Genomic DNA, 21,313 nt, shown 5'->3' with positions numbered 1-21,313 from the left:
TCTGTTGGTTGTTTAGGCCTCTCCTCTGCACAGACAACTCTTTCCATAGTACAGCTTACCTCTCTTTCTGTTCACAAAATGGATGCAGCCCTGGTGCCTCTAACATTATCAGGAAGATTTTTCCTTTAACTGGGCACTGTCCAGGTACCTTCTGTTACCCCTTGTTGGCCCAGCATGCTGTTTTTACCTGACTTTGTTGTACTGCTTTGGTTGTGTGACTTGTGTGAGAATAATATGATTATATGATTTTTTTTTTTTTTGTATGATCTCACTGGAAGAACTTTTCTCCTTCAGGCTGCTCTAGCTGAAAGCTCCCAGTTCAAAGAAAGGTTGATGACATTACAGCTAAAGAAAGATGTGCTAAACAATGTGCTTGGTGAGGAAAAAGCAGTGTCTTTCCTTCAAGAAGTAGCTGAAGCTTCAAAGGAGAGAGAAATTCTACACAAAAGTCTGCTGCAAAGCAAGAGCAAGCTCCAGGTGAACTACAAAACTCATATACTGTCTTTGCCTGTGATAAAGACAAAGATGAAGTCTTTACTAAGCCAGTTTTATACATATAAATTTAGTACTAATCCCTTTTCCTAGGTTGATCAAATATTCAAATAAATTTGTGGTCTGTTGCATAGTGTAGCTCAGTGTTTGTCCTGAATATGAAGCAGATATTGACAAAACACAATGTCAAGGTATATATGTTAAATGCTGGACCTGTTTTCTTATTTCTCCACCTAGAATTTGATATTGCAACATAAGAACTTTGATGCTGGTTTTGCACCATTGCAGAAGAAATTATCTGCCATCAAAGCCAAATTAGATCTGGAGAAGGAACCACGGCCTGACCTCTTGGGTAAAAAGACACAACTCCAGAGACTCCAGGTACATTACAGTATTGCTTGGCCATGTTATCCTCAGCTAACTGTGGTTCCTGTTTGTTCATATTTTCTTAGCATTGGGAATTCAGTACCTTTCCCCTCGATTGTGTGTTAGATAATTTCATTTGGTCCAGTTTATAGCATGAGTGAATGAAATTAAAGCAGTGCAGATGAAGCACTGTCAAACTGAGCTTGAGGGAAGGAAGAAGCAGCTGGAGCTGTTGGTGGTACACCTTCTTGGACTAGTTTAATTGCTAAAGAAAGTGTATCCTGACACTTCCCACTAGCAGTGAAACTGCACAAGAAAGATTGGTTCAGGTTAACTTCCTCAAAAGAGTTTCCACTGTTCCACTTCCTTCTGTATCCTCATCTTTCTGCTCTTTACCTTGTCACTTAACTGTGACACTTGCTGGATTTACTCCACAGCTGATTCAGCTGTCCAAGATAAGAAAAAAAAAATTAATGGGAAAAGATGATAATGTTTTGGTTAGTGTTTTGAACTGGCTCAGCAAAGGGTCCAACATGCAGTAGAGCCTGTTGAAGGCATACAGTGGGATTACATACCTGGGAGAGGGGAGAGAGGAGCAGGAGGAGAAGGGACAGGGGATGTGCCTGCCACGGTGACTGTGACAGCTCACCTGTACTGTGGCACCTCGTCCTTGGTGACCACAGGGTGTTATCACCACACTTCTTTGCTGGTTATACTATGGCTCCTTTGCCACTTCTCAGCAACTTATCTTCTTTGTTAGCTCCCAGTAACATGTAAAGGACATCCAACTATTTTTTTCAGAAACATTTACTCCTAGGCATCAAAACAGTTCATTTTCTCTTATGACACTGGTTCTTGCTGGGTTTTTCCTCCTCACACTGTCAAATGAAGCTACCTTTGGTGTATGTTTTTGAAAGTCCATGCCATACCTAGCACACTACACACATGGAATCTGTCTTTTCCTCTGCAGATGATCCAAGATGACTTGGCAGAGCTTGCAATTCATATGGAGGAGGTAGAGAAGCTTGTTCAGTCAAATACCACTCACAGGCATGAAATGAACCAACTCTCATCTGATTCTCAGGCCCTGAAGAGATCACTGGAGGTAACTTAAGGAAGTTTTTAGTTGCCTGAGGGGTTGTCAGTTGCCTCTATTTTAAAAAAATTTAAAACATCTTTGAGCATATGACATTACATACTTTGAGTGACAGATACTTTTATTTCAGGGAAAGAAAGCACTGAATTCTTAAGACTTTGATAACTCTTTCAGGATTCTCTGATTATCTCTAATGTGATTTCCCTTGGGAATAGGATGCCATCCACATGCATTTTGTCTATATAAACTGTTTCTGGAGTGGGCCTGAGATTTCTGACCAAAAGAACTCATATTATCATGGTGATGCTTGCACTTCACAGATTACAGGAGAGGGGGTTTGTACCAAAGTGTCTGGGGATTTTATGGCTTTGTGATCTAAAAGTTGAGGAAAGAGAAAAGTGCAGCAATTGTATAAATACTTGCTTTGTCCTGAGGCATTTTGTAGCTTGCAAGCATACCTATAAAGTGACCTCCAGAGCAATCTCAGAAGATTCTCAGAAGAAGAGCTCATGAAGTTACCTTAGCTATGCAGTTCACTATAAAATTGTGTGTGTTAAGGTGTTACCTGAACATGCACTGTGGAATTCTAGTTTCAATTTCAATCATCCCATTTATCACTGAACCGAACTTTTGCCAAACAAATCTGTACAGTCATTTCTGATTCAGGGAGTGTAAGATGTATTTGATATTGACTGTAAAAACATGCAAAGTCTCTATTCCCTTTCAGCTGAGAAGGAAGGGAGCTATTCTAGTTCTTAATACCCCCCCGTGTGGTTGAATTCAGGCCTGCAGGAGCTTGGAGGTGTTCTGCACATCACTGATGCTAAAAGGATAGGTTTTTTGTCTCTCACTAATAGCTGCTTTTTTCCTTTTTCCCCATGAGGTTCAGTGCCCATCATAGTGTTTGAGCCAGTAAAGAAAGTGCTTTTGGTCTGTCTTTGGTTGCTGGCATATTTTTATCATTTGTAGATGATGATACAGCAGAGTGAAGACCAAGTTCAGAAGCACTGGGCATATAATGACAAACTGTCTGACCTCCAGCAGTGGATCTCAGTAACCAGGGAGAAGATTGACTCCTGCCAGGATGCTGATGGGGAGCAGAACACCGAGGGCAGGCTGGAAGACCTGGAGGTGAGAAAAGCATCTTAGTTTAAGATGTTAATTATTCACTTTGCAGCATTCAGACATTAAGAGTGGGGGTTTCTAGGGAGGATATTTGGGTTCAGGAGAGTAATGATGTGTGTTTCTCCTGCAATGATTGTTGGCTACTGTTGCCTCTCTGCTTTGCCCTGGGATGTGCTCTGGGATGTGGGGCCATGTAACAGACAAGAGCAGTGAAAATGAGTAGGCAGTGTTGAGATGGATAAATTATTATCCAAGGATAGGTGGTCTGTTCCTGTCAGGATTATCTCTCTGAACAATATCTGCCTTTGCCTGTGTGTACTCATCAATATATTAAACATTGATGCCATTTTAGCTGGCCTTCTGCTTGTTTAACTGAGCTGGTCCAAAGCTGCCAGCTTTTTCCTGTGTGGCAGTACTTTGCATGTTAAATTCACTCTAGCAGGATACTTCAGCTGGCAGCTGTTGCCTTCATATGGGAGACCAAAGTCTTTCATGGGAAGGCTACAGAAGGAGGTGCATTGACATCATGCACCCTCAAAGTCCTCCCATCAGCTCTTTGACCTATGTTGTCTCTTTGGAAGCATCTGCAGCATTTTTTTTCCCTCTAGGTATGTTCTAGCTAGTGCCAACAAAACCAGCATAGTCCTGGACTGAACGTGGCCTTCGGTGTGACATAGCCTCCACTTTACCCAGGATACCTAGGAGTAATTTCAGGGCTTTGCATTTCAGAGATTGCTGGCTGAGTTTCCAGATAAGGAGATCCAGCTGCACCTTGTGGAAACCCATGGCCAGTTGGTCATGGAGAATTCTTCTCCAGAGGAGACTGCCCATGTCCAGGCAGAGCTGGATCAGCTGAAGGAGTCATGGAAATCACTGAAGGAGATGGCAATGGGGTAAGTGTTCACGTAGGTCTTCCTTATGTCACTTCCATGGGGTTCTTTTTACTGCAGTAAGAACAGACACACTTGAGGCTTTATGCTCTGTGCTGTGAAAGTGAACAGTCATACCATAATGCTAGAGATTTTATTTAATTGTCTGTAAACTGAAAATCATTACTTTTAAGAAACCCTTTTTAAGACTCTGTGAACCACAATGTCTGTGAATCTTCCTTTACCTCGTGTTGGAGTAGGCAGTGTCTTATGGCCTGGCTAACTCTTGTTCTGCCAGTCTGTGTCAGAGGAAATTTGGCATAGACTGGGTGACTTGTGCTGTTCTGTCTCATTTTCCTGTTCTCCTTGGGGATACCTCCAAGGAGGATGTATCTGCAATGGGATTTGTGCCTTTTGCAAACCTGAAGAAGTATAAGCTAAAAATCTTCTCTTTAGATAGGAAATGAAGACTTAATTTAATTTGCCTCCACTGTGTAGTGCTGAAATGCTGCTCATGTTTGCTAGTCTGTATTAATATTTAATGGTGTGCTGTGCATGTATGATTGTATTCATACATACTGTCAGAATATGTCAGGCACAAAAATAAATTACAAAATTGAGGAAGGCTTGATTGTACTGCCTCCTGCAACCAGAAAGAAAGGTATATTGCCAAGGTATTATTTTTAGTCCCCTAAATAAAAGTAAACAAAACACTTAGAAATGTCAGAACTAGAGTCCTGGTGCAGCTGTGAGACATTCTGATTGGGAATAACTTCAATAGTTATAGTGTTATTAGTATTAATAATGATATAATAATAACAACAATAGTGCTGTTTTCCCAGAGCTGTCTCCCACAGCCCCCATCAAAATGTTCACTGCACTGATATCTCTGGGTTTGTGTTTCCAAGCCTCCTCAAAAAGTGGCAGTTAAGTAGACCAGTGGCTGACAAGAAGAAGAAAAGAGCATTTTTGGACAGCAGATGGATGTCTAGACCTGCTTTCCACTTTTTTGATGTCGACCCCAACCATAAGCAGGTGAGATGGGGACTCTGTGTCTGCCTTCATGTCAGCCTCACAAGAACAGTTTCATTGCCTTCATCTGATATTGTGGGTTACAAAGTTGGAGGTTAAGATTTCACAGTCAGTCCTTCAGAGGAAACTTCTGAACATAACAGTGAGGGCTTTTTTGTTCCTGTTGTTCTGTATCCCAGGAAAAGATGGGAGAAGGGCAAACTGCAAGCAGCCACTTGAAGCTCCTACATGACTTTGAAGAGTGGCTCCAAGGAGAAAACACCAAACTGACCAAAATTCTTGCTGGGACTCCATCTTCTGCAGAGGAAATTAAAGCACACCAGAGCAAACTTGAGGTTAGTTTTCAGGGGGTGAATGGAGAGAAATACTGCAATAAGTGTGAACTCTTTCAGAATTAGAAAAATCCAAACAACAACAACAAAACCCAGAACCACTCCACCTACTAACCAAAAACCCACCATCTCCACAAAAAATTCCAAAAAATCCTCAAGAACAAATATACAAAAAAATCAAACACTATGCACTCTACTGTATGAGACTCTAGAGTAGATGAAGCTCAGGAATTTAGGACAATTTTCATCCTATCTACTAGGAAAGGTCTGGCAGAACCAGAGTAGAAGGGAAAGGAGCACACCTGGCATTTAGCTGTTGGGCTGGACATTTCCAATGTGCTATGCCAAAGGTGTTCATTAAAAGAAGCTAATTAAAATCAGTGTCAAATCAATATTTGTTCTCACTCTTCCTGTGGAGTATAGCCAAATGCCATGGCAATTTGTTAGATTTGTTGCATTGTTAGAAACTAAACACAGGAATATCCAAGGCTAGAGGAGTCCTGCAGGTGAATTTCATATTATTTCAGGCCAATAAAGCAAGAACAAAAATAAATGTGTGTGTAAATCACTGTTTTTTCAAATGCTGATTTAAAAAGTGGGGCCTTCCTGAATCCTGAGTTGCTGCTGAGCCTTGTCTTTGCCTTTAGGAGCTGCAGTCTCGTGTGCCTCATGGTCAGCATCTCTTTGAGGACCTCCTTCATCTTCATCCTGTGGTGGGAAGTTCTGAGGACCTGGAGGAGCTGCGCTACCGATGGATGCTCTACAAATCCAAGCTGAGAGAGGCCCTGAGCTCACCAGTAAGTGACAGCTGCTGAGCTGTGCCATTGCTCTTTCAGGCTGCTTCACATTGCTAGTCTTACTTCAGCAGTATTCATGTGTAATCTGCTTAATTAAGAGTTGTGTGCTTTTTCCCTTTGTACGCTATGCTCAAGATATTTATTGAGATGAAAGTTTCAAACCAGAATAGTAAATGGCAAAGAGACATGCAGCTGGGATCTGAGAGGTGTTTGTGTGTGTGAATACTTTGGGTGTGTGCCTGGTTCTGGGCACATGGATTTCTATTTTTTGCCCTTTCTGCACACAACATTCTCCATAGAATTATTTTTCTGGGAGTTCCCGCAGTAAGAATATATTCACTGTTCATTATTTGTGCCTCCTGCTGTGAGACAGAATAGTCACCGACTGAACTGATCCAAAGTAACTGCCCAGAAGGACCTAGTCCCTTTTGAAACTGTCCTTATAGGTTAATGATTTGGAATGAAATAAAGAGGAGACATTTTAATTCAAAAACCAAATTATTAAAGAAGTTACCTAGTTGTTATATATAAGACATCCTAAGGATGGCAGAATACATCATCATATATAAAATATTCCAGGGCATGCTAAAGATACTCCCATGTTCTTAGCATAACCATATATAATTATTAATTAATTATTTTTCTAGCTTAACTACTCACATTATCTGAGCAGCTTCAAGATACCATAATCAAAGGATTAGAATTTACAGGTTTGCATTTGGTACTTTCTGTATATGAGGGCTTTCAAACTTGAACACCTAAAATTTGAGACATTTTAAAATTTTCTGCCTTGAGAAACATTTTCTTGAAATCCACAGCTTTTTTAGAACATAAATCCTTTAAAATGCATGGAAGGTAAGCATGACTTTTATTAGTAAAGAGCATGTTTCTGTGTTTGCCATTGATTGAAATGACTCATGGTTTGTTAACCAAAACCTTCTGTAAGCATTAACAGAGTCAATAGGTGTCAGTAAAGTCAAAGGTATTGCTGGGAGAACTGCTCATCTGTTTCAAGTAGTCAAGAACCTAAAAACATGTCATCTTTCTGCCTAATGTTGTTAAAAAGCCCATTAAAAAAATCTCCTGCTGGTTCACTCTGTCCAGGTGACCATGAATATGAAAGAAACATCCCCTGTGTGGTGAATACTCATTTACAGGCGCCTCTGGGATCTTAACTTCATGCTGCTTTTTTTTTTTTCTTTCTTTTAAACAGGGTGCTGGATCTTTGGAGGAACCAGACAGATTCAGAAAGGCAAGACAGTTTCTTATTATTAAGCTAAAAAAATGTTTGACCAGACATTTTGCAGAAAATGGTTTTAAACTTTTCTGAAGATTCCTGAAATCAATTAGCTTATTAAGAGCCACTCTTAAAGTATTTGTTGATGCTCTCCAGATTTTTCAATGGAAAATTATTCCAGAGTTTTTACTCTTGAAGTAGGCTTACTGTATCTCTTGAAGCTAAATATCCATTTCGAGAGGATATTTAGGAGAGGAGGGAAACTCAGTTTTTATACATCTGCGTGCTATATGAATTTAATTCATTTTTCAAAAGAGACTAAAAAAGAGCCAAAATATCTATCTAAAGGACTTAGTGGTAAAGTGCCTAAAATAATTTTGAAAATGGGACTTCTAATTCTTTAGACATTCTGAAAAAAAATGCTTTGGATCAATCAGCCCACCTTCTTTCTAATGCAGAAAGCCGGAGAAAGTCAAGAGATTTGTCTAATGCTATTAGACTAAATCCTTATTCTAAGCAGCAGAATTCCTCCTGTGATGGATTTTCTTTTTGAAGTGATGACATAAGAAACAGAGGCAGTACAGGAGATGATAAGGAGAAGCTAAAAGAAAACAAAATACTGCCAGTTTCTTATTAAACCAAGCAGTACTTTTGATCCCATTTTCATAAAGTCAGCAAATTTTTCTGTCACAATTTGCTTTGTTTATAGAAGCTGTTCTGCTTTGTACTGTCATCTCACTTTCCATTTGTGTTTAGAAGGAATAGAATAAGGCTTTTTTTGCCCAACACAAAGGAGATTGGATGAGTAATGTGTTGCAGGATCATAATCACATAGTCATTCCAAGGTAAATCAAACCCTTGATTTCTCCTCGTGCAACACCAATAAAGGGTGCAGTACAGTGCACTTCAAGCATGGCCAGAAATCAAGACTTTGCTAATTCTGATGAGATATTCCTCTTATTCTCAAATGTGGAGTAGCAGCTCCAATATTTTTACCCAGCAAAGTACTGACCAGTTTTAAGGCAGTTCTCACACCTTCCTCAATAGTTTTGGCTGCAGTTCAGCCTTGCTGAAGATCCCCAAAGACTTTCTGTTCTTGCCTGTCTGGCTCAGCATTAATTGTTTCAGCCAGTAAGGTCACCAGAATTTTTCAGGCTGGAAAAACAGTATGACATTTTAATACTTGGTGTAGAGGCAGCCAAACATTTAGTAGTGCTTCTTTTCCCTAGAAGAGGCTCACAGGGATATTCCAGAAGACTGACCAGGGAGTTCTCTGATTTCACGTTGTTTGATTGGGTCAAGTTGTTTGTAGGGAAAACAAAACAAAAGCTTTAGGCATAAGCATGTCTCCAGTACAGTTAGATGCCATTTTTAATTTATCTGCCTCACCTGCCTTGGGGTACATGATATTTATTCACCCTTAAAGTCTCCAAATTAGACTAAAGTCTTCAGTTAATTTTCAAAGATACTGGCTTAGCATAACGGCAGGCAGCAAACATTTGTCAATTAGGCCTACAGCAAGAGCACAAAAAAACCTCACTCTGTGAGTTTTTAATAGCTACTGAACACAAAGAGAAACAGCTCAGGGTGGAAAGGACTGAAGAACTGAAATACCTCATAAGCATGAGGGAAATGGCTCCCATTGCACTAACAAGTGATTTGCAGTTTCCCTTCAGCCAGTACAGATGTTGCTGTAACTTATACCCTGCTCACTTCAGTGAGATTTCACTGACCTCAGGGCCTTTATTCTCTGTTTAAACAGTAACACTACAACAAGAATCCAAGTGCTGGAAGCAGTAATGTCTTTTTTTTTATTCAGGTTTTATCAGGATGTGAGACAGTGTTGCCATAAGATTTTTGAGCACCACTTAAGAGAGCCAGAAAATAATGTTGATCCCTTTTGGGTGTATCACTGTTTGGCCTAAGAAAAGAGGAAAACCAGGCCAACTGCAGAATTCTAGGCTATGCAGTTTACTTTAAACTCAGATTTAACATCTAAAATGTGGCTAGAAAGAAAAGAAAGATTAAGCAAAATATGAATGTCTTTTCAAAGCTATGGTAAAGGAAGCCAACTACCTTGAAGAGAATGGCTGATCTCAGGAATTGGTATCTGCAGGAAGTGCAGATGGCTGCATCACTGTGCTTGCAACAATCAGTGAGTTTCCATAAAATTGGATCAGGTTATCTCTAATTTGTCAGCTCCCTCATGCTCTTGAGTCACACAAAATCAGCAGAAGTGGCAGAAGTTGATGTATTTTTGGAGCGCTCTCTGCTTTTTGCAGCACGAGGTCCCCAGTGACTCTGCTTGTCTCTCCTGTTGGAGCTGTGAACATTTTGCAGCAGCAGCAGCAGATCAACATGGAGAAGGGGAAGACCCAGTTACAACCATTCTCATTTGACTGCCTTCTGATTTGATTCCATTTCTAGCCTACATAGCCAGATGTTGGGCAGACTAGAGCCTGCTCCATGTATAGTAATGTGCTTTTGCTCCTGATCATTCATCCATTGCTGAGGACATGCCCCTGCCACTGGTGCCCTTAGGAGCAGAACAGCCTAATGATTGTGATGTGAGTGACTTCTTGTTGATTAACAAAAAGCAGTTGCAGGAAATTGCACTGGCTGCAGTGAATTTTTAGCAGGTGCCAGTGACAGCCAATGTAGATGGATATTTCTGCAGGGTACCTAGCACACTCAAGAACATAATCAAGCAAGTGCTCAATAATAACTATGATAAATGTTACTTTCAAAGGTTGGCTCCCAGCTACCTGAAAATATTCTATGAGCATTCTTAGCATAAATAGGAAGTAGAAGGCTCATTATTTACAGGTCTAGGTAGCCCTGTTTGATTTATTTTCTCAAGTTCTCAGAGTAATTACTTCCTTGCTAAACAAATGATCTGGCTTTATTGTTTGTACAAACAAAATAATTAGAATTCATTACATCAGTGGTCAGCTAATTGCTTCCTTTGAGATTCTGCTAAGAGTAATCTCCTGTAACATACAGGCAGAAGGAACATGTAATTTAATCTTATTTAGAGACACCATTGATCTGGAGTCAATCAAATTAATGCAGTCATTCAGGAAACTGCAAAGCAAGAGCTGCCACAGCTTGCCAGGAAGAAAACAGTACTGTGCTCTGCTCTGCCCTAGTGCAGATATGATGGGAGTTCCTCATGGCAGAAAAGCACAGCATTCTGTGGTAGTGCCCATGGTAGTGGTGCCTCTCTACTGAAAGGGTTTTCCTCAGGTCGTGCTGGTGTTATCCACTTGAAATCTTCTGTACAATTACAGTCTTAGTAAAATGAAAAAGACTTACTAAAAGGTATCTTTTCCTCACTTTTCAAAACCTCTTTTATAGGCAATGCTAATATCTGTAATATCTGTCCATTATTTTTATTTCATCACTGCCTATAAGCCTGTGCTTAACTGATTTAGGAATTATACCATGACCCAAACACAGGATGAAGGGCATCTTAGCATTAAAAATTAGAAAATAGATTTATTTTCTCCCTACAGTGATATTTGCTCAGAAAGGAAACTTAGTAAAAAAAAAAAAAAATCCCAAAAAACCCCACCTCCAGAAAAATCCTGACTGCGCATTCCTAACTCAGACCCACTGTTAGGTATGCTGAGCCAGGCAGCAGCATCCCCTTCCTTTTCCAGCAGGCTCACAAGCTTCCCTTCACATTACTGCACCTGGGAGACTCCCTGCCACTGTGCCCTTATTTCTGGAGGTTTCATGTAATTTTCCAATTTACATTGCAGTGTCCCCTAATGTTAGATAGCTGGGGCTCTTTGTTTGCTGTTTATCTGATCTTGCCACACCTGTGCCTTGCCAGTGCTCTGCCTGCAGCAGTGCTGGTGCAAGGAGGTGCCATCCTGCTCCCCAGGACACCTGGTTCTTACTTTCCTTTCATGCTTGTGTGGTGTTAGTTAGGCAGGTGGTTGGTGCTCCCTGCTTTATGTAAAGAGATGTGTCCTTTAGCTGCAGATTTTCACCAAGGAGATAGCTTAGATTTATTTTCTCAGCAGTTACAATTTTATGTCCTAACTGAACGGTAAAGAGAGACAGAGAGAGATTTGTTGATCCATAGCAGAATGCAACCAATTTTCAGTATACACCTGAAAAAACAGGTTTTTAACACAGCTGTAGAAGGCACTGTAAGAAAAACACTTCTAATCATTACCTCTAATTTTTATACCTATTATTTATTTAAAAGTAAGCCATCGCATTTTTGAAGTATTTAAATAAAATGCAAATATAATTAAATTATGTATAGTGACTGCTGAAATTTAAGAAAAGTTTGATCTTGACTTGAGAGAAGTCACTTGAGAGAAGTCACTGGCAAAGCAGCTGGATACATACATTGTTGTATACATCATATATCATACATACATGATAAACCAGCTTTTGATGTCAATAATTTCTTCTGCAAGTTCCAGAATGTTTTGTCTTTTGTCTTTCTTTCAGTTTTTATTCTTTCTGTGCTTATTTTAATTAGTTTATTTCAACTTGCAAGGATGAATGGAAGTTGGAAATTGGGAAAAGTTGTTTTACTTGCCTGCCTTCCTGAATATAGAAGACTAAGGTCTTTTTCTGCTTGCTTAGGTCTGGAGAATTATAGAAATCAGTGCTACTTTAACAGATCAGGCTGTAGCTCTTGTCCTATGATATGCTGGAAACATGTCATGCTGTATGTGCACACAGAAGCTAACCTTTATAAATCCATTTGTGTCACAGTAGCATATGGCACAGTGCTTAGTTCTGAGTGACTTTGCAGCAGAAATTCTGAAATACCCACCATATGTGGCTGCTGAAACCTCAGATATGAACTGCTGGCTCATTTTCTGCTTCTTTTAAATGAAGCCTCCCTGGAAGATTCTAGATTATCCCCCAGCCATGGGGAATCTGCCCTAAGGAAGAAAACAGTCTTTAATTTGCCTGTACACTTACCTATTTACATGCATATGCTTATGCATTTCAGAATTGAAAGGAGCATTAAGGGTGCAAAGTCAAGCAGTCTGAAGATGGAAAATGTCGGAGCTAAAATTGCTTCTATGGCTGCAGTTAACCTCTCTTCAGCCTTCTGCTTCATTCTGGTAGCTCTTTATGCAAAGGAGAATGATAAGCACAGGGATCAATGGGGTCCCAGCCCCCCCCTTACTGATTCCTCACTGCTGGTTCCCTACCCTGGGCAGTGTTTGCTGGTAGGAAAATACAGCTCTGAACTCAGGGTCTCACTGTCCTTTTGCACAGGCCATGTAACCTCTAATCAACACAGGCTGGTCTTAGTTCCTGATGTGGCTTGTGGGATTATTTGTTGCTCCTGTGGCTTTGCCCAGGAGCATGTTGGATGCTCAGTTCTGTGGTGACAGTAGTATCCAGCTCCCCTAAATTACTTCCCGCTTGAGAAGGCCAGCTGTGATTTGCAATGTGTTGTTTATCTTGGAGAGGGACATTCATGGCTCTGAGTTGAGAACTGATGGGAAGCCCAGCTCCAAATGATCTCACACTCAGGTAAAAAACCCAATTTCCTTTGATTTGAGAGAGCAACCTGTGATCCCACTGGAACTGATCTCTTGTTGTCAATAAACTGCCTCTGTGAGTGACAGCTGAGGAAGTACCCAGTGGGATCCCAAGTGGCAGAAACACAGGGCCTCTGAGACATAACGCCACTGATAAGGCAGCTGCTTCACCAAAACAAGTGGTGCTGCTTAATACTCCTGTCCAGGCATACTCCACTTCATCTCCAGGATGAAAGATTCCTTTCAGTATGGCAGGCTGTTGTTTCAGCCTTCCTGGCAGCTCTAGTTATTCCCAGAGGAATAATGAAGTGGTAGAATCCTTACCTGTGTAGGTGATCTTTTCCAAGGCCTATCTATTCTTCCTGTTAGGAAGTTCTTCTTCTGTCCCTATTGCTGTAGTTTAAGCCCAATATGTTGTGACTTTCCCACTGTGGAGGGAGGCCTGGATTCATCCTGCCTAGGCCTTTAATTTAGGGTTTCACATCATCATGATTTTTTCTGAGAGCATAGATGATGGTTGACTCTCCATCTCTTGTTGTAGAATTAACTAGGAGCCAGGTTCAAAGCTAACACAAATTATTAGTTCTTCATGCCAGCTGGATCTCCTTGCTAAAGAACATTGAGGACGCTGTGTAGTTTGTGTAGGTTTAAGGGGAAACGGGACAAGTATTGGGAAGAAAGATTCCCTGAATGTTAAACAGATGAACAAGCCCTATCAGGCTCAGGAAACTGCCTGAACTGAAAGTAGCTGGAGGCTGAGAATATTAAGGAGAAGTTATTTGTGCTTGCCTTACTACCCATGCATCTGTGCCAGCTGCTGTAGAATAGAGGATATCTGGGCTGGGTACAGCCCTGGCACGAAGTGGAATGGCTGCTGGTGTCTGTGTGTTGTGACTGTAGGACACTAAGGCACTGGGCTCTTTATCCCTAGGTAGAGCAGGAGTTTTCAGGCAGCAGTGCATTTCTCAGGAAATACTCTGAGGTAAGAGGAATAAATCCAGACTAAATATTTTTTCTCTGCTGGATGACTGACTCAGTGGTGCAGGTATGATTTTTGTCAGGCACACTGGTGACATACAAGCAGCAGCAAAACTCTGCTAATGAGGCTGGTATGAGATGCTATATTGCTCTGCTCTCTAAAATAGCTAGATTAACTGTGTGTTTTCTTATATCCTGGAATGTGGTCAATAGCAAACCAGGGGGGACACTGATTTTTAGTAAAACACTTCAGCAACTTACACAAGAATATTCTGTAGCAAGTTCTAAAGTGTTTTTCTGCTGTTTCCCATCCAAGTGATTTTCCACGGTGCGTTTGGCCAGGAGTTATTAACTGCAAACAGATTGAGCTGCTGAGCACTCCCTGATCCAAACCCATGCTTGTCACTCAAACGCCCCAACATGAATCAAGTACAAATGTGAATTTTCACAGCCAGTGCAGTTCATTTGGAGCAAGCATGCATTTAGCATTACACAAAACACAGCCGTCCGCCCCTGGACAGTCCTTGCTTGTCCTGGTATTTTGAGGGAGAAGGGGGAGGACATTTACTCCTGATGGTGAACTTGAAAAGTATATTTTCCTTTTAAATGCCAACCTATTCCTTTTCCATGTGTGTTTCAAAAATATCTCTGACACTTTGGCTCAATACCCAGGTATTCCAACTGTTATTCTAAGATGGTGGGAATTAAAATTCTGTTGACTTCACTGGAGCTTTGCCAGTTTTTCTCAGAGGAAGATTTGATTTCAGAATATTTAGGAGAGTCTATATCTGACACAGGCACTGCAGGCACTGTGGGTGCTGGGTGGCAGCTGTACTGATGCCAGTAGCTGGAGTGATTGGGAAAGGGAAATTCCACTGTGTAGCAAGGGTTGTGGTTCCAACCTTCTCATCTTTCTCATCATCAACCTTCCATCTCATTTGGAAATTATATATTCCACAAAAAAAAAAAAAAATCACCAGTTGTTCCAGCAAACATAAAGCAATGGAACTAATGTAGGTTTCATGTCACAACAACTTGGGCATATAACTAATGAATCCATTTGTAAGATACCTGCTGACCTCCACAGACAAGTAGTTCCTGATCCTGACTTTATTTAGTTGTTCCTGTGCATAATCCCACAGCAGACACTGAAATTAATGATAAATCTCCTGTGGATTTCAGTGTGTGCAGGTTGAGGCCCTAATTTATTAAGGGTTTATCATTGCAAATTTGCTGAAAACACCAAACCCTCACAGCTCCTGTGGGCCTCATTTTCAGTCCTGCAGAGGCATCATAATACTATGTTTGCTATAGCTGAGTCATTCCCATGACAACAAATGGAGTCTAAAATACAACATTCGGACCTTTTTGTGTGATCAAACACAACAGAGAAACTGGGTATTGAAGACAAAAGTTCTTTGAACACAAATACCTATAAACCCAGCAAGCAGGTGGGAGAGAAGCAGCAGATAAAGAGAAAATATTTCCCCTTCTCTGAAGTTCTGCCCCAAGGTAACTGTCTCTCCACAGATTTTTCTAATGCCAGGAGCTGCTATGGTTAGCTTGAGTATCCTCCTCTGCAGAAAGCTCAAAGAGCAAATGAGAGCTTGTTAATAAATCCATTTTGCATTAATTCTTTCTGGAGGATGAGCTGTGAAAAGCAATACTATTTTACACCTTCTTCCAGTGTATCTAAAAGCAAGGCACTTTGAGAAATGGGATGAGATTGAAATGTTATTTGAGTTATTAATAGTCTTTGCTATAGAAGTCAAAGCAGAGTCAGTGAACTGCTCTGAATCAAATGCTGGATTGGTAGAAAAATCAGGGTATGAAAAACAGTGGCTAACTGGCAGTGTGGTCACCACAGGAAAGCAGTGCCAGGCCTGAGTGACCATAAGATATCTGCTGCCTGGGCTGTGGCAGGAACAGAGACAAGGCACAACTGGAAACTCTCACATTTCACAGCAGTTCATAGGCAGAAAGATGTAACAGGGAGGACATGTGTTGCAGCTGGCCTGGCAATGAAAGAATAGTTTCAGACTGAAATAACTTTCAAAACCAATTCTAGAGGATTGACAGCAGTAAAACAGACGTTTTAGGTGTTGCTAGGAAGACTGGTGGTCCTCACAACTGTGTCAGTGAGAGGTGGATTTCTAAGTCCCAGTTTAGTTTCTGAGAACATTTTTGAGGATTACAGTTGGAATGAACTATTGAACTCTCAGGATCCTTCCCTGTAACAACATCAGCATTAAGACTTACTGTGCCTTAGTGGTAGGACAAAGAGCATGGCTTGAATCGTCCCAATGCAGAATTAACTCAGATTGGATCTTCGACTGACAGAACTCCAGCTGTTCATATCTACAAACAAACTTGCTCATGGATTCTGGAACCTGGCAAGGGTCTTTTTCCTTATAGATGGGCCACTCTGATAAATGTATTTGTCATACTGCTGCATATTATGGATGTAATGAAGAATTAAGAATGAGAAATCCTTGTCAATGAGGACAGAACTGTGGATGACAGTGCACTGATTTACACTGAACACACCAAGAAGTGGCTGATCCATGACATTACAGAGACAAGCCCAGAGAGCTCCAGCCAAGAGCTGTGGCTCTGCTCTTGTGCACAATAGATTTAGCATTGACTGTAAACACAGAAGACCCTCCAGGCTTTGTTCAACCCTTAGGCAGGTGATAGCCAGGGGGGGAGAAGGATTTCAGGTCTGGACTAGAGAAGGGAAATTCTCATTAGTACAGCCACTTATGCCTTGTACTTTGAGAGCAGGTCACAGTAGGAACAGGTGATATCTGTGGGGCAGCCAGGTTGGTGAAGCTTTGATTTCATGGGTAAATAATTACTGTACCCAGGGAACTTGCCCAGTAGTGCTCAAAGTCAGTCCCACTCACAACCTGGCATGTAGACTTTATCCACTGACAGTTCCAGTGTCCAGGGACCTGAGTTTTCCTTGGCCTCAGGGAACAAATTACAACCCAGGTACTGTGGGCCAGAAATGATAGAGCAAGCAGCTGTTGCTCTGCTGCCTCTACATCTGCCTGACACAATAATTAAATCTCACCAGCCATTCAATATAATGGAAGCAAACCAACTACAACAGAAGGATTTTGCAGCACACCTGTCTCGTGATGTGTAACTGCAGCTGTATATTTACTTTTGTAATTAATTCTGTAGGCATTTATATGGAGTTACAAGGGACTGAGTAATTTAGAAAGCAGTGGAAGAGATCATTAAAAATAGCAAAAGGGATAATTACTTTCTTCTACCATCAATCTCCTCCATATCTTCTTTGCTGGTGTTTCCCATGGATAGTTTATGTTCATTATATTACCTTCTTATCAAAATTATCTCAAATTTTATTTCCAGGTTGGGAAAAAGGCAGCAGTGCTATAGTGGGACAAAGGCATTGCCTATTAAACACCCCATAGTGAGCAGAAGCCCAAATTTTGCTGCAGGACTGACATTGCCTGTGACTTGAACACAATAAATTAATTTCCTTTTGTGGAAAATGTGGGCCCCTCTCCAGTGGATGTTCTGTTCTGACATTTATGATGTAGGCTGGTACCTAATGTAGCTCATTAAGAACTGTATTTATGTTCATTGCATAAATCCTAGTTTGATTAAATAAGTGGGTTATTGAGCCCTTTTTATCAGATTTCTTTTCAAGAGTGTTTTTTTTTTTTTTTTGGAAACTCACACAGTTCAGCTCATTGGCAGGAGTTACCCAGGAATCTTGCCAGTGCAAATCTCCCTTCTTAATTAATCTTTTCTGAATTCTGTAGCCATAGATATATTCTCTCCTGGTCATGCTAAACCAGATTAAATTTATGAGGTTAACTGACCTACTCTAGGTTTGCAGCAGTACAGAGCAAGGTAAAATGGGACTCCTTTGTGTGTGTCCCCAAGGGCTGCACAGAAATACATGTGGCTTTAATGTCTCCTTCACTACCAATGTTGTGTTTCTCTCATTGCTTTGCATCACATAAAGTTTTAATCTGGGCCTGGTAAGGTATAAGGCATGCTGAGGCAGGCTGCACTGTGGGGCCTTTTTTCTGAGCTCCAGTCTTGCAGACCCCAAAGCCAGTGCATGGTACTGCAGGGCAGATGCCCAGGGGCTGGATGAGCTGCAAATGAAGTTCCTTTGTGTTGGCCAAGAGCAGAAGCTGCTCCTCTCTTCCAGGCACCAGCACTCTCATTGTACTGACTGGAGAGCAGCAAACACAGACCTTCTGCACTGTATGGTGGCTGGTGAGGGGACCACTCTGCACCTTGGGCATGAGCATGTGTGACCACCACTTTGGAAAATGGGCTTGGAAGCAATTCTAGAAAATTTCTAGAATGTCAACAGTGTTTTCCTTCTAGAAAACAACAGTTTTCAGCAGGGAATTCTTGAAAATACTGAAATATTCTCCTAAAAGACATAATTAACTTCAGTCACCTTCGGTGTGCCCAGCACCCAGGCTGGGTCCTAGGCCAAGGACAAGAGGGGCTGTTTCTAACCTTCTCCCTGGCAGTTTGATGTATTTGAAGTAGACCTCCCCAGCAATGTCTTTTTCTGAGCTGCTCTTTGCTTTGTGTTTCCCAGGAGCGCTCTGGAGGCGCGTGCTCGTTCCTGCATCGCGTGCGCCGGGCAGCGCTTCCCCTGCAGCTGCTGCTGCTGCTGCTCCTGCTCCTGGCCTTCCTGCTGCCCCTGGCAGAGAGAGAGAGCCACAGCTGCACCCTGGCCAACAACTTTGCTCGCTCCTTCAAGCTGATGCTGAGATACGAGGGCCCACCCCCAACATAACCCCTGGGCACGGCACCAGGTGACGGCCGAAGGGCAGAACTCTGGTTTTAACTGCAGCTCATGTAGGTTTTTAGGGCTTCTAACACATGCCAACGGGATACATCACATAATGCAACTTAAGATTAATCACTTTAATCAGGTATTTGAGTAAAATTAATATTTTTACAATTTTTTTATTATTGTAATTATAATATGTATATAGAGATTGTGTTTGTGTATGTATGTACATATATATATATAAATGCATATCTGTGGTCAAACTAGCAGCCACCATCCACTCATCCACTGTTTAGAGATAATTCTGCAATGTTTCTGCCATCTTTCAGCAAGCAGTACTGAAGGATGGTGTTGTTGTGGGACTTTCTGGGGGATTTTTAACATCAGATTTTGGTTTGCAACTGAAGTCAGAGCAAGTACGAGAACATGAGGTCATGCACCAGAGTGTAAACTGGAGAGCACGCACATAGAATCATGAGTGGTTGATGTTCAGCCCAAGGAAGATTTGGACTTTTCTCTTTGAAATCTTGAGCTGATTTTTCAGTATCTGGATACAGAGATTGCAGAAGCCAATAGAAATGTTTCTACTGACTTCAGTAGGAGTGGGAGTGGACCTCCTCTTGTTCTTATTTTTTACAAGATTTCTTTTCCAATTACTGTATTTTCCAGCCCACCTGAATCAGGAGAGGTGGAATACAGTGGGAAGAAAACTAGATAAAAAAAGAATATATTTTTTTAGCATCTCTCTATCAGGAGAACTTTTAAAATCAGATCATAATTTTCTGAACAAATTTGTGAGCACTGAACAAAACCTTGTATCACCAATCTTGTGTATAAAAAAGAGTAGGTTTTTTGTTAAATTTTTGTGTTTGTGGGGTTTTGTGGTTTGGTTTGTTGGGTTTTTTACTTTATAAAGAGGCATTTGGTAACGGATTATAAAGCCTGAACAGTGGGATGCAGCCTGGCTCAGTGTCAGTAAAGCAAAAGTTGGAAATACTTTAATAATACCACCCTGGAAAGATTCCTACCTAGAATTCTTTTGTATTAATGGTTTATTGAAATTGTGTAAACTGATTGTATCAACGACAGTCAAGCATAGATTTCTGTGTAATCTAAATTCTAAAATTATGGCAACTTGTCATTTATTTACCTAAGCCTATGTCTAATTTATCAATTTTTTAATGTACATTATACATTGCCTTTAATGTAAAAGCAGTTCTCACTTCAGAGGGATGAAGCCATTCTTAGTGGTGTTTTACCTAATTGACTCCTGGGAGAAAAGGTAATTTCTAAAAATTTATGCCATTTCTGAGAGCTATCCCTTATTGTCTCATGGTTTTAGCTACAGTAGTAATCCTGAAAAAAAATAACAGAAGAAACAGTTACTTTCCCTCTCCTGGCTTTGTTGCAGGAGAAATTTCTCTTCTGTGTATCAGTATGGGGTACTTGGTATTGTTTTCTGTATAAGGTCTAAAATAATATTGCAGCTAACAGACTGAAGGAGGAAGGCACTTATTTAACAAAATCATTAAAGTTCTGTTCAAGAAGCACGCATGTGTAGAATCAGGAGGCAAAACAGCATGGAGCTCAGTTTGGGCACAGGATTAGGAGAGCAGGCAGTGTGAAAGAGGAGCAGCAGAACATAGAGAGGAGAGGTGTCCATCAATTTGTAAAACCTTAGAAAAAGAGTCACAATTAACACACAGGACAAGAGCACAGGCTCTGTGGAGGAAAAAAATCTCAGAATCCTTTTGGCTCCCCTTCCCTTCTACACTGTTGGTAATATTACACATTAAACAGCTTTTCTTCAGTTTTCAAGGTTTAAAATGGGGTGAGTAACAGGGCTTCTACGTGTTCTGAGGAGACTGTTCCACCACCAGGACTCTGTCACTGTGTTCCTAATGTTTCTGACTATACTGGGTTTGCTAGTGTTTGATAGATTAAAATGCCAGAAGTCTGCTAAAAATGTAAAGAGTGGAAATTAAAGGAGAGACAGCAGGGATGCTGCAGGTATCACTCAAAGTGCAAGGGGAGCATGGAGCAGGAGCTGAGCTGATGTGGGTTAAAATCCTGGCTGTCAGGAGAAAGCAGAAGAGCTCTCAGAGCAGGCAGAAGGGACTGGAAGCAGAAAGGTGAGCAGAGTCCAGGTATGCTGAGCAATAAGACATTCACTTTGGGAAGTGAAGGAAGACCTGTGATTTCTTTCCTGAAGGAGCCAGATGGAGAGGAGCTATAATTTGTCAGAGAATGGGGCATATTAATTCCTTCCTTGCAGCCATTCTTTCTGGTGGCTCCCTCCTCCTGACATACCTCCTGCTCTCCTGATTAGCAGTGCAAGTGCCATGCACATTCCTCTAAAAATTGCTGCCAGCCCTGGGGGAAGAAACCCCTGTGGCTGCCCAGCAGGGAGTTAATCATCACACACATCCCCACATCAAATTAAATCTTCCTTTAGAAAAGAAGTGTGGGGGAAGAGGGGCAGTAACAAAACCTGCTCTGTGTGGTTGTGGATGTGTGTAGGTGTGCACACACCTTTCTGTGATGTAGCTACATTGCAGTTCTCTGGGTTTTGCTGATCTGATCCAGGTGATGAAAGTAAAAATAATGAGGAAAAATAAAACTGCAAATGGAAGTCAGTAGGGAGATGGAAATTTTTTTTTCTGTGA

At 41.1% G+C, this 21,313-nt stretch overlaps 1 protein-coding gene across 1 annotated transcript in view; it reads left to right on the top strand.

Moving 5' to 3' along the window:
* The window catches only part of SYNE3 (spectrin repeat containing nuclear envelope family member 3), a 46,340-nt gene extending 25,061 nt beyond the window's left edge, over positions 1–21,279 (top strand). The window contains exons 9-18 of the mRNA XM_066551954.1: positions 295–477; positions 730–873; positions 1,829–1,963; positions 2,924–3,085; positions 3,809–3,972; positions 4,857–4,983; positions 5,160–5,315; positions 5,960–6,109; positions 7,323–7,361; positions 18,450–21,279. Of these exons, the coding sequence (XP_066408051.1) occupies positions 295–477; positions 730–873; positions 1,829–1,963; positions 2,924–3,085; positions 3,809–3,972; positions 4,857–4,983; positions 5,160–5,315; positions 5,960–6,109; positions 7,323–7,361; positions 18,450–18,650 (1,461 nt within the window). The 3' untranslated portion in view covers positions 18,651–21,279. The remainder of the gene's footprint in view (positions 1–294; positions 478–729; positions 874–1,828; positions 1,964–2,923; positions 3,086–3,808; positions 3,973–4,856; positions 4,984–5,159; positions 5,316–5,959; positions 6,110–7,322; positions 7,362–18,449) is intronic.
* Positions 21,280–21,313: the final 34 nt, after the last annotated feature.

Source organism: Molothrus aeneus, chromosome 6 (assembly GCF_037042795.1).
Source record: "Molothrus aeneus isolate 106 chromosome 6, BPBGC_Maene_1.0, whole genome shotgun sequence".
Taxonomy (NCBI): Eukaryota; Metazoa; Chordata; class Aves; order Passeriformes; family Icteridae; genus Molothrus; species Molothrus aeneus.
Note: the sequence above shows the minus strand (reverse complement) of the source record. Positions and strands in the feature narration are given on the sequence as shown.